At 40.6% G+C, this 15,085-nt stretch overlaps 1 protein-coding gene across 1 annotated transcript in view; it reads left to right on the plus strand.

Moving 5' to 3' along the window:
* The window catches only part of SLC44A5 (solute carrier family 44 member 5), a gene marked incomplete at its 5' end in the record, with an annotated part of 67,564 nt that overhangs the window by 33,051 nt on the left and 19,428 nt on the right, over positions 1-15,085 (plus strand). Inside the window, 5 exons of the mRNA XM_084266564.1 lie at positions 6,226-6,299; positions 10,232-10,316; positions 12,432-12,516; positions 13,971-14,099; positions 14,746-14,806. Of these exons, the coding sequence (XP_084122690.1) occupies positions 6,226-6,299; positions 10,232-10,316; positions 12,432-12,516; positions 13,971-14,099; positions 14,746-14,806 (434 nt within the window). The remainder of the gene's footprint in view (positions 1-6,225; positions 6,300-10,231; positions 10,317-12,431; positions 12,517-13,970; positions 14,100-14,745; positions 14,807-15,085) is intronic.

A 15,085-nucleotide genomic window follows, 5' to 3' on the forward strand; every position in this document is an offset into this window, starting at 1 on the left:
CTACTCCTTCTGCAAGACACCCGGATGACTTGCCAGACCTTTTGGGGTGATCAGTGCAGCACTGTGCAGTACACTATACACACACCCTTCAAGTAGTTTAGGATTATTATTACTTTTTATTTAAGACAGTGAACTGGATTTTTTAATTTGTTTTTCCAATTACTAAGATTAAATTACTAAGAAACAGACTTTCAAGCAAATAAAGACTATCTAGTTGCTATGAAAAAAATGCCTTCTCAGAATATATTCCAGAGTTTCTGGCTGGAAGCATACATTTTTATCCAGACAAATCAGTGGTAGGAGTGATTATGTTGGTGAGGACAGAGCTGTTTGTATGCCATAACTGGCATAACTCTGTGTAGAGTATGAGTGGGGAAACACCTGTCTTCGCTTTCTGTTGATAAAGTGACTTGTCCTGCTCTTGAGTTCAATGTCAGTTTTCATTGGCCAGGGAAAAAAGTTCGTTTTTTTGAAGAATGGAGAGGATACCTTTCTAGGGAGATGGGCTGCAAATTGTACATACCTGCATTGAAAGGTGCAGAGAGGCAGCTGGAAAAGGTCACATCCCATCATTGTGATTGCTGAAGCTGATGCATTTTTGGAGATGCCGTGGAGTAGAAATTATGTTTTGAGGTTGTTGAGCACCAAGCTATTCCCCAAACCACTAAAAGCCTGGAAATTGGAGAAACAGAAAGCCAAGTCTTAGACACAGTGTAATACAGAATAGTCTGTTACAGAATGGATTGCTCCCACAATTTTTGTCAGATGGATGCTTTGCAAGGAGGTTCAGTTATCTGAGTTGTTTGTTGTTTCGTTTCTGCAAATAGAAAAGACCTTTTCTATTCAGCCAGTGGTTGAAGTGTTGAGCAGTGGTTAGTGAAAGGAGTGTTCAGAAAGGCACTGTGTATAGTGCTTTGCTAGTACCAGTGTTCTCAGGGGACTCCGTGTGCAGTTTGGTGTATTTCATTCAACATCTTTTTATTAAAAAGGATTAAAATACAGTGGCTGTGTTGATTGACTCTGAGCCATCCAACTCATGAAAATCCAAAGTGATGTTATCGATGATGTATTTGTTCTTTTACAGGTATGACTGCATACTGTAGTCCTCTCAGTTTTTTCCATTCTCATTCTGCTCTGCTCAAGACTATCTGCCTGTGTTGTCCATAGAAATGTTAGGGTACAGTGCAAATATGCATTAAAAATGGATTGTGTCTAACCTAAAAGTGGTTCTGAAATACACCTCCTACCAGAACAATCTGGCTTGTCTTCACTTAGAGCTACAGATGAGCACATGTCTGTTACCTCTGAGAAGGTTCAGCAGTTCATAGTAGAGTGAAATTGCTCAGAAAGTATCTAAGAAATCACAGGCAATTTGTCATTATTTTGCAGATGTAAGTGAAACCTAGAGAATAATTTCTAAACTGCTACTTACTACCTCTAGTGAGAAGAATAAATTAGAGAACCCCAAGTTATCTGTCAATTTCACCTTTCTCAGCAGAAGATTTATGACAGAGAATAACACTGCAGCCATGTGGTACACTCACTTCAACACACACTATTATTGTCTATGCAAGATAGATTTATTCTTTTCCTTTCTGAAAGCTAATAATTTTAGAAATAAATTGAAATGTTTGTTTAGGAAGTTGATCCTAATCTGAGAAGCATCTTTATGGTACTGCCAGTCAGATTTTGTATGCGCTGTTTGCAGGATGAATTTACATGGTAGTTTAGGATGTTATTAAGTGTTCATCAGTGTGTTACTACTGGAAAACTCTGGCAAGGTTTTATATTTTGTATCTGCCATGTGAGTAGGTTTACAGGTTGAAGCAGCAGCTCTGCAGTTTCTCTGCTCAAAATGATGTAGCAGGAGTTTTGGTAGACAACTTTCTAGAGGAAAATAGGAACTCATAGTGTTCCCCGTCAGTCGGAGCTGGAGGTGTATACCTCCCCCACACCGGGTCTGATGATCACCTTGACTGAATTTGTACAAGTTCATACAGTGTACAAAGTCTAGTGCATTGTATTCCATGTCTGAGGTATCTCTGATTCTGGATAAATCAGTCAGCTACCATCACACGGGTGTGATGACAAGCTGCTCTGTTTTCTTAATGTAATTATGCTGCTTTGGGTATAAAATGAGCTGTCTTCCTCCGTTTAGATTTGTTTCTGGATTCTAGTACAGGAATTTATACAGGCAATATAATCATAGCATATTTTTCTGAACTGCTTTGGCAAAATCCAGTTAGTAAATTACACTTCTGACATATCCAATCCTGTGGAGTTTGTCTTTAGTCTTTACCTTGCCCCTTGTTATTCTTCTCTCCTCTGTGTTGTTTCTTGGGGTTTTTTTTGTCATATTCCTCTTGCTAGTTAGACACTATAGATTCTTATCCTTGTTTTGTTCTAAAAACTCCTGACACCTCCTGGACTATCGTTAACTTACAGAAATTCGGGGTACTTGTTAAGACAAAGATTGAATCCTCCTCTGTGATTAGAAAGTAAAGTTAATCTGCTCTTGTTTGAGTCTGGTATCAGTAAATTTCCATAACTATTCAGCTACCTGCATTTTTCTCTTAGAATTCTTGGTTTGTGTTTCTGATTTGGAGCATACAGTGTCTGCAGATACTGCTTATTGGCAGATACCAACATTTGAGTTTTCCAGAACTAAACAATACTTCCTTAAGCATGGTGCTTGTGATTAAGACATACCAACTTAGTAAATCCATGCAGGTCAGTGCAGCTGAGTCATACTCATTAAGAAAATGCAGAATTTAAGTTGATGGAAACCAGCCTGTGGTGAAAACTTGTATAAATATTTTTTGATGTGCAGTTCTGGACTCCACAGTAGGAGTGAACTTTGAAAGGAACTTTCTCTGCAGCCATTTAGAGCCTTGTGTGTTCATTCACCTCTGCAGAATGATGCCCTCAGTGTCTGTGCGGATAGAAATGCTTGTACAGCAGATCTTGCTTCTCAGTTCAGCCCCAGTGAAGGAAGGGTGTTCAGAGCTATTCATGGCATTTTATGGCATACATAACATCACCTTGACAGAACAGGTTTTAGGGAGGTCTCAAAACGCAAGCTGTTAGTCCAGCAGGGAGGAGGAAGCTAGAAGTGAGGACATCAATGTCAACAGACCTGAAAGTGGTAACCTGAAACTCATGCTGTGAACATCTTGAGCCTGGCTTTGCTCTGTGGTTGCCAGGCTCAGGACAGTTTGTCGGTGCTAAGGTACTCCTAGTGCTGCTTCACTAATGAACATCATCGTTTCTTGCTGGAGCTGCACCTTGAGCAGGTTGCCCTTATGACAGATTGGGTGTGAAGCTGACAGAGGGAGGTTGTAGTCAGTCGTTAAGGATGAAGTGCAGGAATTGTCGGTGGGTGAAAGGCTTCAGTGCACCAATGCTCTGTGAGAAAGATTCTGTCTTTGGTAGGTTGCCAGGTGCACAGAGTATTGTTCACTGCCACATGTAATGCAGCTCTCGAAGCCAGGAAGCCACTATGCTTCTGAGAGACAGTAGAAAGCAAATCAGGCTCCATAAATTAAGCTAAATGACAGCAGTAAGCAGTGAATTGTAATGTTTGACCCTGAACTGTGCACTTAACCAAATGAAGGTCTTTTATTACGTCACCTGAACATGATGAATCTGACTCTCTTATTAGTGGTTTATCTCTATGGAAACCCCTGTGCTCAAATGCACAGACCCAAAACGAAGTGAGTGTTTCAGATTATGGAACGTGGTTATCTAAAAAGTACCACAAAACAAGAAGCATTTTTAATATTTTCATCATCTATACCAAAAGAAATATGAAGAGCTTTTTCTCATTAGTCTTTGAATTTTTACACATAATTAATACACAGAAGTATGATAACACTATCTGTAACAAAGATTCTAGAGCCTGTATGATAACCACTGTTCTCAGCTCCTATTCTAATATGCATATTTCCATTCATCCATCTTCAGTTTAACAGTCCAGTTTTCTGAGTGATTTTGCTCTGCCTCATTAGCCTCAAAGACACTGAAGAAGCCTTCTTACTTGGAAAAAAATTGTATCAAATCTGCTTTTGGTCAAAGTATAGCCAGATAGTTTCTGATTAGGTTTCAGTAATAACATGTGCTTCCAGTATCTCCTTTTCAGGAAGAGGCAATCCCCATCATTCCAGTTCCTGCAGCTTTGGGAACTCCCAGAATCTTCACAGGATAACCCTGTATCTTTACAGAGTTACTGTAATTTGTTCATTTAAGGTGTTCTACATTTTTTCCCTCTCCTGTGGAGCCTTGTATTTTTGAGGTAATACGATCTCACTGCAAGTGAGCTGCATGAGCTAATAATGATGCTAAGTGGAGGCAGGGTTTCACCCACAGCATCTAGTACAATAAGCAGTAATTTTGTACAAACAAGAATCAGTCTGTATAAACTGTTTCAAAGTTTTCTGAAGCCACCCAAAGGAGGATTTATGTGACAATTTTACTAGGCACTGTAGAAAAGTTTGTATATTATGAAGAACAGAAGATCCTGTGTTCTGGTAAAGAGTGTGTGGTGGCTCTGCATACCCTTAAAAGGCCGTTTAGCAAAACGGGTGTAACCTCTAATTGCATTTAGGTATCAGAAAATGAGAGCTGTGAGAACTGGACTAGAAGAGGATTTTGAAACTATAGGAGTTGTAATTAAAACATTTATGGTGCCATATTTCTCCTGAGACATCTTGAATTAAATATTGTGCCTCTTAAAAATGTCTCTGATGGGGTGAGAGCCAAGCTTGAGCAATGTCAGAACTGCTTCTGAATGGCGGCTGGGACAATGAGCAGCACTGCTGTAGTGTCACTGCTTCTGCTTTAGGCAGTTGTCTGTAGAGTACTGTCACACTGACCTTGAGTCCTGTACCGCCTTGGCCTCTTCTAAACATTTATTTCAGTGAGATGTTAAAACTGTGTCTCTCTAGGGAAATGTACAGGATTTTCCTTTCCTTTTCCACACCTGGAAACACTTCTAAAGTACTCCCAATTGTTTAAAAGATCTTCTGTCTTTATCTCCTTTGTGCTAAAGAGTAGCAGATCTCTGGAAGAGGAAGCATAGAACGGGAAATGGAAAGGGTGCTAGATGCTGGAGGTGACTGTGTGTCAGCTGCAGCTTGGGTTCTAAGACTTCTGCTGGCAAGATCCAGCAGTGGAGCAGGATCTGGATCAGTTTGCACTCTGCTGTGGGAGCAGCCCCGCAGGCTCTGCGGACACGAGCCCTGCCTTCACCAAAGCTCTGTCATAAATAACAGCAGCGGTGGGAATCCTTCAGGTAGGGAGGCTCTAGGCAGCACGCCCTTGTAGGAGTAATTCACCCTGTTGCTAATGAAATCCTGAATGTTTATTCACCATCCAGCCTGCAAAGGCCTGGGAGGTAGCAAATGTTTTGGTTCCATGTCTTTAGAAACAAGGGCTTGTGAAGGAGAGGTGCTGGCCACAGCCAGAGCGCTCTGTGTTGGTCTAAAGCACGTACTGCCCTTCTTGCTGGAGAGTGCTGTGTTCACGTTACACTCCCGGAACTGCTCTGACGGAGGTCAGATGATGGAGAAAAATGAGCCCAGTGGTCCGCTGCTCCACTCCCAGCCTGCATGACCAATAAGTAGACGACAGTAATTAATTAAATATGCTTTACTCACTGGCTGGGTTTCCTGACTGGTGAGCACTGTTCTTTGCTTACGTGTCTGTGAAGGGAGGTATGACTCTCCACAGTGTATCAGGGGGTTTTTGGTTGCCTTAAATCAGGTCAGGCAGCTGGGTCAGAATTTTGTGCAGAGGTCAGGGTAGTTGCATATAGTCTTTTTAAAATTTCATGCTGTTATTTTTCCATTCATAAGCTATTTATAACAGGTCTAGCATTGTTTGTGGTATTTGATGCCAGCTGTAGGGACATGCAGAGGCAGATGTCCTGTGGTAACTTACACCACAGTGATCTCATGGATTCAATGTTGTAAGTTGTTATTTAAGAATATCTAAGCCTGTTCCTCAGTATGTTTTTATTGCTATCTAAAATGCAAGAGACATGCACATTTATTTGTTGGCCTTGCTACAAAAGCAGGGCCTTACACCTCAAATGTGATTCTGCGAGTAAGGTTTCTACTAAGTGCACATGCAGACCTCTTATCCAGATGTTGAAATATCCTGTGACAGTGTTTTCAAAGGGTCATACTAAACCCCTTATTTTTAAAAATCATTTCTTTCTGTCCCTAGGCACTGTACAGACGTTATTTGCTGTGTGATCTTCATAGTCGTCATTCTGGGTTACATTGCATTAGGAATTGTGGGTAAGTAACACAGAGTTTTCTTATACAGGGGGAAGCAAGTTTGTGAATTTTAGAGTTTTTAACTGAGATGTCCCTTTTGGTTATATCTATGTAAAGCTTTCAAACCAATAAGCAATGCCTTGCCTGGAAACAAAGAACCCAGTATGCTAGATGTTGCAGAAGTAGGTAGCAGAAGATGATGACTGGCCAGTTCCTTCCATGGTGATCACTGGAACAATTTGCACAGAGGTAGTGGAGACCCCATTCCTGGAGATATCAGGCTTGGTAGGACTCTGGGCAACATGGTCTAGTGAAGACGTCCCTGCTTAATGCAGGAGGGTTGGACTAGATGAGCTTTGAAGATCCCTTCCAACCTAACACATTCTGTAATTCTTCATGTCTCGAATATCAGGCAATGTAGTTACTGTGATGCAAGACAGTGAATCAGCCATATTTCCTGCTCTACACATGCAGTGGTTTCCTACTAGACACTAGGCATCTGAGCAGCCTTCTCTTGCAAACTTTAGGAAAGGTTGGTTAGAACTTGAACCTATTCCTGACACCGGGTAATGAACTTGTAGTAGCTGGTGACTTTTTCCACATTTCTTACAGAGAAGATTTGAATTTTCAGTCTAGAAACATTTAGTTCAGATCCAAATCCAGTTCCACTTGGTCACTGGTTTCCATTTTCCTTCTGCTGTGCTTCAGCTATTCTTTTTACTCAAATTTATTTCTAAGTAAGAGATGAGATCAGCTTTGGTACAGTTCCAGGGGCCAGCACTGTACAAAATACATGAGATTCAAAGAAGTTCCCATTAAGAGAAAATCTATTATGGATCTATCCTTAGTCATGAATTATGCCTTGTGGCTTATTATTAAAAAAAAAAAAAAAAAAGAAAAAAGTAGATTTCCACAGGTTCTGGAATACATGTGGATATTGCTGTTATCCCTGTTTAATTTGGCTTTCTAAGTAAGCAATAAATGCAGGTTTATCACACAGCTGATGTGACTGAAAATCTGAGTCAAATTTCTTCCTCAGTTTTGTATGTGTAGCTCACAGAGGCTTAAGCTATATGTGTGTCTGTAACAATAGAGTAGAATTGGTTTATGTTTACTGGGGGCTGAGATGTAGTCTGTGTAAAAGGTAATCAGCTCCCCTTGAAAGATAAACCCAAACTTGATTATTGACACTAGCCTTTCTTAGTTCTGCTTCAGTGATGGCTGTGGTTGAGTGATTCTACTGAATATTATCCTGTGATCCATTCTTTTAACCTTACAGATAAACTAATAGTGCTAATGTAACATTCTGTGTAGTTTTCCTTCCTATCAGACTTAACTCTTGCTTAGGACAGGTTGATCCCAAGTAATAAGTCCTGTTGTTATCCTGTCATCCCCAAGGGATGCTTACACAATGCCAGTGTTCTCAACACAGATTTACAAGCTTTGTATCATGTGTTCTGTTACCTCTTCCAACACGCTAGTAACAGGCATAAGAACCATTTGACTGGTCAGTTGCTCCATACATCAAAACATTAAAAGGATACCTTTAAGGGAAGCAAAGTAATGGTGTGAAAGGCTGCCCTTTCAAAACTACACAGCAGAGGCAGTGAGGCAGATAGTACAAACAGATTTGCAGTTCATTTTTAATTATCACAGGATGCTGCTGTTCTAATCGCATTTTCTCCTTGGCAGAGAGCTTTCCAGCCTTCACAACCGCTGGCATAGCCCATCAAGCAGAGGAAGGAGGGAGAGGGTCTGACAGACATTTAGTGACAGACATTAGCTATTTTTGATACTGTCCAAGTGTGTTGGCTCCACATGGAAAAAAACACTGGCATAATTGCAGGCCTCCTGAAAATGCTGTGCCAGTGTCATAGGATGTCACTTTGCTGCTCTGAGGGCTGAGTCAACTGTGTAATATGCTTCAGCTGCTCTTTCATTTTCTTTTTTAGCCCAGATGTTTGTGCCAGCACTCAGACTGCAGCCGTATGAGCATCAGAGCATGATGGAATAAAAATTCTGTGTGGCTGGATTCCTTTCCATTTAGTGCTTGACAGTGAGTCACCAGTAGTGCAGCACAACACGTGCAACACGGTGATGCTCTGGCAGGATGGTTCTTATAAGCTGCTTCTTCATTCAGGGAGAACTCTTAATAGGCCAGAAAAATTGATTATTTACCACATGGATTCTTTCACTGTTGTTGCTCTAAGTTTGCAAACAAGGTGACAGAGGATTAAGTTTATTAATCTTGATGGTTAGCCCTGGCACAGGCAGTGACAGTTGCTGTATATTTTCTCTTCCACTGGTCGTTTCCCTTCTCTTTTTGCTGCAGAGTTAATTGAAAGCTAAATATATATGTTGTAAATCAGACCCTATTATTCTTTGTTTACCTTTGGAAGTTAGCTGAGGTGGAATTTAGCTGAGGTGTCTTTCTCCATCCGCCCAGCAGCTTATCCCAGTGATGGAATTTCACAAAATGTACTAAATACATCTTTTAAAAGCAGATTCTTTAAATACTGTTTTATTAAAACATGTTTGCTACCAGGTAGCAGGTTAATTTATGAATGCCAAAACACAGGGAAACTAACACAGGTTAAAAAGAGCCAGCAGATTCATTTTGGTAACCTAAAATTCTTCCAGGTTGAAGGTAATAGAGATTTTCTGTAGCTATTTACAAGTCATTGAAGATATGTTGTGTATCTGTCCCTCTCTCAGATCTTACATAGGTTCTGTCTCTTCTGTGCACGTCATTAAGTGCTGTTATCCTTACCAAAGTGGCCTTGAGGAAAATCACAATCTTGCAAATGACTAAATATACTGTCACAAAGTTGAGAGAAAATGGGGTGATTGCAGAGAAGCAAGTTCAGGGTGGTTTGCATAGATCAGAGCTTAACGTGCATGCGAAGTGGGTTCCTGACACTCAGTATATAGAGCAAGAGGGGGAGAGTTGGGACTAAAATCTTTATAATACCTGTAATCCTTTCCACATAATATGTGGTCAAGTAAAACAGTTGGGAGATCAATGGTCTTTTCTAACAATTCTCTAGCAACCTGATTTTAGGGTGTTAGCTCAGGGTAATGGCATGGAATTGTATTCTGCCATTCTATCCTCATTTTAGATGATACTTCAGAATAAATGAGGTTTCCATTATTTAGGGTCAGCAGTTAGTAGACAGAAAAGTTCACTGGGTAGTCATGTCAGAAGCTTTTTCAGGTCTGCACACTGCAGCTTAGCAATAACAATACTAACAGTGATAGCTGGTGGTATGCTTTATATCTTCAAAGGATAATTCAGGTGCCGGTGAAAGTGGCTTGGAGAAGAAATCCTGCTTCCAAGTGGAGAAAAGAACTTTGCAAGTCCAAAATAAACCTCTCTTCCCATTCAGCTCTGTGGTTCATGCTGGCATACAATCCATAGGTTGCCAGATGCAGACCTAATAACTGAAAAATGGGACATTTGCCAAGTGAGAGGTCAGGAAATGTTTTCATTTACAAAATGAGAGCTTGTTTCCATTCTTAGTGCAAATGGAGTCCATTAGATTCAGTCACACCCTATGGATTTCTGTCACGCACTCAGGTATTCCATTAATTCCAGTACCATTGCAGTTGTCTAAGCAGTCAGATTTATCTACACGGTTAGCTCCTGCTCTGTCCCCTTTTAATAACCATTACTTCTAAGTCCATTACATCATATTTTGGATACAGCCCAGATATATGTGCCCTGAAGGTAAGATGTGAACTGGTTTGCTCGTTTACTGATTTATCCACAACTTAGTTCAGCTTAGTTTATTTTATAATTTGGTTTTTCATTAGGAAATCTACAATCTCTTCAGTGGTGGTCAGGAAAGGTTAACATGGTATGTCAGAGGTGATACATTTCCACGCTAGTTAGGTTGAATGATTGGCTGTGTACACTTAACTAAAATGTTAACAGATAACGTGTGTGTTTGCAGCTTGGGTGCACGGCGACCCCAGGAAAGTGATTTACCCAACTGACAGCTATGGGCAGTTCTGTGGTCAGAAGGATACCCTCAATGAGTGAGTACTAAATCCTTTCACATAACTTTATTGCTCGTGTGCTATGAATAAGATGTGAGGCTTCAAATCCCTCTGCTAGGGCTTTTTGTGGGAAGTTGTAGAGTCAATGACCCTTACTGTATTTAGTCCAAATAAAGTTCAGAAATAGATTAGTTGCTCAGTGCAAAACTAGACCCAAATTCTTACTATAATCCAGTTGTTTTCATCATTCAGAGAATACTTTTGGTAAAGTATCAGGATAACTTAAAGATTGCATTGTTAGTTTTTCTCAGCATGCACCAAATAACAGAAAAGACCATAAGGAGAAGCAGTTGGTTTTTCTGGTGTTTATCCAGTGCCAGAGGATCAGTGGTGTGGGGGACAAGCAGCTATGACTATGCCTTCCATGGGGATACCAGTCAAACGACTCTATTACTTGTCTCTGTTTCCCAGTCTTAGAAAATTTTGAATTGTGAGTTTAATTAATTGATACAGTCCTGCTACATGAAGAGCTTTGAGAAGTAAGGAGGGGTGTCAGCAGAACTGAAACTGCTGAAGGTTTAAACTTTCTTTTCAGCTGTCAATATCATTAAGTGGGTGAAGATATTAAGAGAAAAAAATCATTAATGGTTTTGAGCAGTTCACAGATTATGCTGTCAAGAAGCTCTTCAGTCCAAAATCTTAGTGTATGGATTTTTAAAAACGACAGCTAATGGCAACGAATTGGTTTTGCCATGATGCATGCTTCATTAAACAGGGCATAGGGAACATATCTGAATGAAAACAATTTAAACTTGTAAAATGCCAGGCAGTTGAACTAATCCCAGCTTTAAAGGAAGGTTGAATGTGCAGTGATGCTACCTAATGGCTTTGAAGGCACAGCTGTGATCAGCAGTTGGTGGGAGCCCTGTGCTGGTGGAAGAGCAGAGGATGCGCCCTGGACTGGGGGATACCGTGGGATGATGTGGGAACAGGACCTGTGCCAAGCCCACAGATGGAGGAGAGGCAGCCCTGTTAACCCAAGCACAATCACTGTTAATACTGTTCCCAAGGCAGAGCTGCCTCTGCTCCCACAGTAAGGGTCAGCAGTGGCTTAAACACAGTTCACTGTTTTCCTGCACATCCTGGGCTGTGGGTATGTGCACCGTTATTTCATGCAGGAACACTGTATAGTCCCAGCACAGCCAGCTGACTTTGAAGTCTCATGTAAAAAGGGCAAGACTGCTGCCATGCCATCTTCAGGAGAGCAATTCAATGGTTTCCTTACATAGCAAAGATTAACAGCATGTTTTGCTGTCTTCAAAACACAGGTGTTTAAATCCAGAGACCTTAGGATAATCAGTTTTCAACAAATCTGAACCGAGGTGGCAGCCTCCCTGAGGTCCCAAGTTTCAGGAGCTGTCATGGGTGTGGATTCTGGGGTGCAAACCCCTCAGACTGTGCTTTATTTATAATCAAAGGAGGTTTATCAACTTTATTAGCCAGCACAAGAAGCTGCAAAGTGCATGGCTGTTAGGGAACAACTGAAAACATCAGTGTGTTACCAACACTGCTCTCTCTCACCCTAAACTGGAAACATGTCACTCTATCAGCTAGGAAGAACATAAACCAGGGCATGTTCTTATCATTCTGTTCCCTGGGCAGCTGTTACCGATTTCAAGCCTTAAAAAGCTTTAGATTGATTCTGGTGCCACCTTCTGATCAACAAAAAATAGGCAGTTTTTGCAGTGTAGAATTTACTGATAGTGATTTTGCATGTGGTACATACACAGTATCTTCAGAGTAAGCAAAGGCACCGCAGTGTTTTTGCAGGGCTATTTTACAGACCTTACTTCTTAGAGGCAGGACTACAATACCTGTAACAGTGCCTAGGGCTGCTTCAGCTTAAAACCTTGCTGTGGAAAAAACTTCACAAAATTAGCATTCTTTAGAACAAATACTCCTGTTTTCAGAGATGTCTTGGCACAGAATATTCAGGGTCTGCTTGGGTTTTGGGGGGTTTTTTGTCTTGTGTTTGCAGTGTGAGTGTTCACAATAGTGGAATTTAAGTGTTGATGTATGATATACATTTTTGAATGGTAGGATATATAAACACCTGTATTTATAATATTAATTATCCTATATTCACTTCCATAGAAACAAGACTGTTTTGTTTTACTTTAACATCCTGAAATGTGCCAGCCCCGTAGTGTTAATAAATCTACAGTGTCCTACAACACAGGTGAGTGAAATAGAGATGAAATATTTTCCTTGCCTCTTAGTCATGATGCTTAAGAACTAGACATACATTTGTTTGGATTTAAGAATTGCTGTTCATATCCTTCAAAATATAATATGACTGTTACATGGATGAGGTGTAGTGCACAGTCTCTGTAGCTTGTGGTGGTCAGAAAAACTGAATAGAATTGGGCAAGATTGTGTATTTTAGAAAAGAGCTGGGAAAAAAAGTCTGTTTCCTTGAATACAGCGATTTGTTACTTAGGAGTTCATTGCAGGCAGCTATCCAGGAGTAATCAGTTTGTGCAGAAAATAATATTGATTCACATCTAGGATTCTCCAAACTAGACATTTGCAAGGCAATGTGCATATTCCCAGCGACAGGAGTATCTGGGTGTAGTTAGATCTTATGGGCTGTGAAGTGACGATCCTGCAGCTTCTCCTGAAGCTGCAAAATAAACTCAGTGACTGAGCTTGCCCGGGTTAGAAATTACACTTCTGATCTTCTTCACATGAGACCATTTTATTGGCCTGGTTTGCTGAGTAATTGCACAAACAGCCATGTCAGCTCATCTTATGAGCAACAACTTACAGCATGGGGTAGGTCAGAGGAATTAGGAGCAGGACTGCTGGGATCCAGCATTGCTGTCAAGGTAATTGTACCGTGTAATTAAACTGCAGGTAACAGAGTGTGGTCTGAGCCTTCTTGACAGCATTCAGTGAAGTCCAGGATTGATTTAAATGAGGGCTGTTACATGGTAACCAATCTACTGATTACAAATGTTGTCTTGTTTGTTTCACTATCACTTTAAAGTGTTTCCCATTCCAGCTTGCCCTTACCTCTGATCCCTGTCATTGATAGATGTTTCTGGCCTATCAGTTAGTGTGACCATCATATGAGTATTTGCCACAGCTGAAGAGATGGAAATCTCCCACAAGGAAGAGTAAGAACCCTGTTAACACCAGTTGCTGTCAGAATGGAAACTCTGTCAGCAGTAGATTTGCTTCTCCCTACAAATGTAATTGAAGGAAATGACCTGTATTCCCTGAAAGTAGCTACTGCTCCACCTGGTTCATACACGCTGCTGCTGCTGGGAGTGGAGAAGGACCTGATGGGTTTTCACTGGGTATTCAAAAATAGCATGTTTGTGTTTTCAGCAGACTGAAGACTCTGTGTATCTCTCTGTAGCACCCACGATACAGAGAGCAGCATGATATGCCAGATGTGAGGAGAGACTTTGGAAGTGTATTTATCAAAGAATTTTAGAAGTATTTGAGGGAATCAGAAAGAAAAACACGTCCCTTTCTAAATACAGCAGGAAACATTACTGAAGGCAATTCCATAAAATGATGCACTTTTATTGGTGGTCTTTCTCTTGCTTTCTAAATTGCACTGACTTTCCTTCCCCTTCTCTACCCCCAGTGTGTCTTTACTATTTGGGTATTTTTTTCTTGCAGCTTTGTGTCTCAAAGTGCCCAGACAGGTTTGCAACCTACATTGATGTTCAGGCTTCCTACAGATACAAACCAGATCAGTGGAATTACTACAAGCAGTTCTGCAAACCTGGTTTTAACAATCCTCGCAAGGTGTGTATCTGGCAGAAGGTGATGGATTCTTTTTTTTCTTTAAGTACTATATAACGTGCCTGGTTTTACTGAGCTACATCAAAATTCTGAATTATTGTGATTTCACCATGTAAGGAGTTGTCCCATGTATATGGTTTGAAAGTGATTTAATCAGGAGTGGAGGTCTTGTATGCATGCCTAATCCCCCACTCTTAAAATGATTACTGTTTGCTTAAAACAATACCTGCAGCTACCTATGTAGTTGCAGTACTGTGGCAAGCAGTATCCTTTAATATTTTGGTACTCCACATTGCAACTTGCAATTAAGCTGTATTAATTATGTTTAAATTTTTACTCTTCTTTAAGAGAAAAGGCGAAGGGGAGGCAAGGAACAATTGCTCAGTCACTTCTGGCTTAGACACTGATCCAAAGTGAACAGTCTTTTCTTTTTTATCTCTAGAAAAGGGAAGAATAGTTTTTTCCCAAACTACAGTGACCATTTGGATTCACACTTTGCGTCATGAATGTATCTTGCAGCTCCACCAGTCCAGTTTGGGCAGGAGGCTACAAAGTCCAGTTTGGGGCATTTTCTCAGACTGGGTGAGAAATGAAAAAACATGTAATTCTTCTGCTACATATTCAGCAGTGCTGTCTTTCCCCTTTTTAGTCTGTTGCTCAAGTTCTTCGTGATGAAGATTGTCCTTCGATGATCATTCCAAGCAGACCTTGTGAGTGGTTCTACTTATTACACACTTATTAGCAGATGATAAGCATTCATGTTAGAGCACAACTCCAGTTTGAAAAGTGTTTTGTGGTAAGGTCACTAGGAGCTGTAAGTAGCACCCTTTCAATTTGAAGCAATAAAGATTTATTACAGTGTTTTCTAACTGCTGTCTGTGAGCATTCAGAATGTGATTGGGTCAAGCTGAACTCTTTCTTGCTCTTGAATCAGCACAGATAACAAAAGTATTACAGTTCAGATTGTGCCCTCAAAAACTTCTGAGCAA

This window comes from Gallinula chloropus (assembly GCF_964237585.1).
Source record: "Gallinula chloropus genome assembly, chromosome: 6".
Lineage (NCBI taxonomy): Eukaryota > Metazoa > Chordata > Aves > Gruiformes > Rallidae > Gallinula > Gallinula chloropus.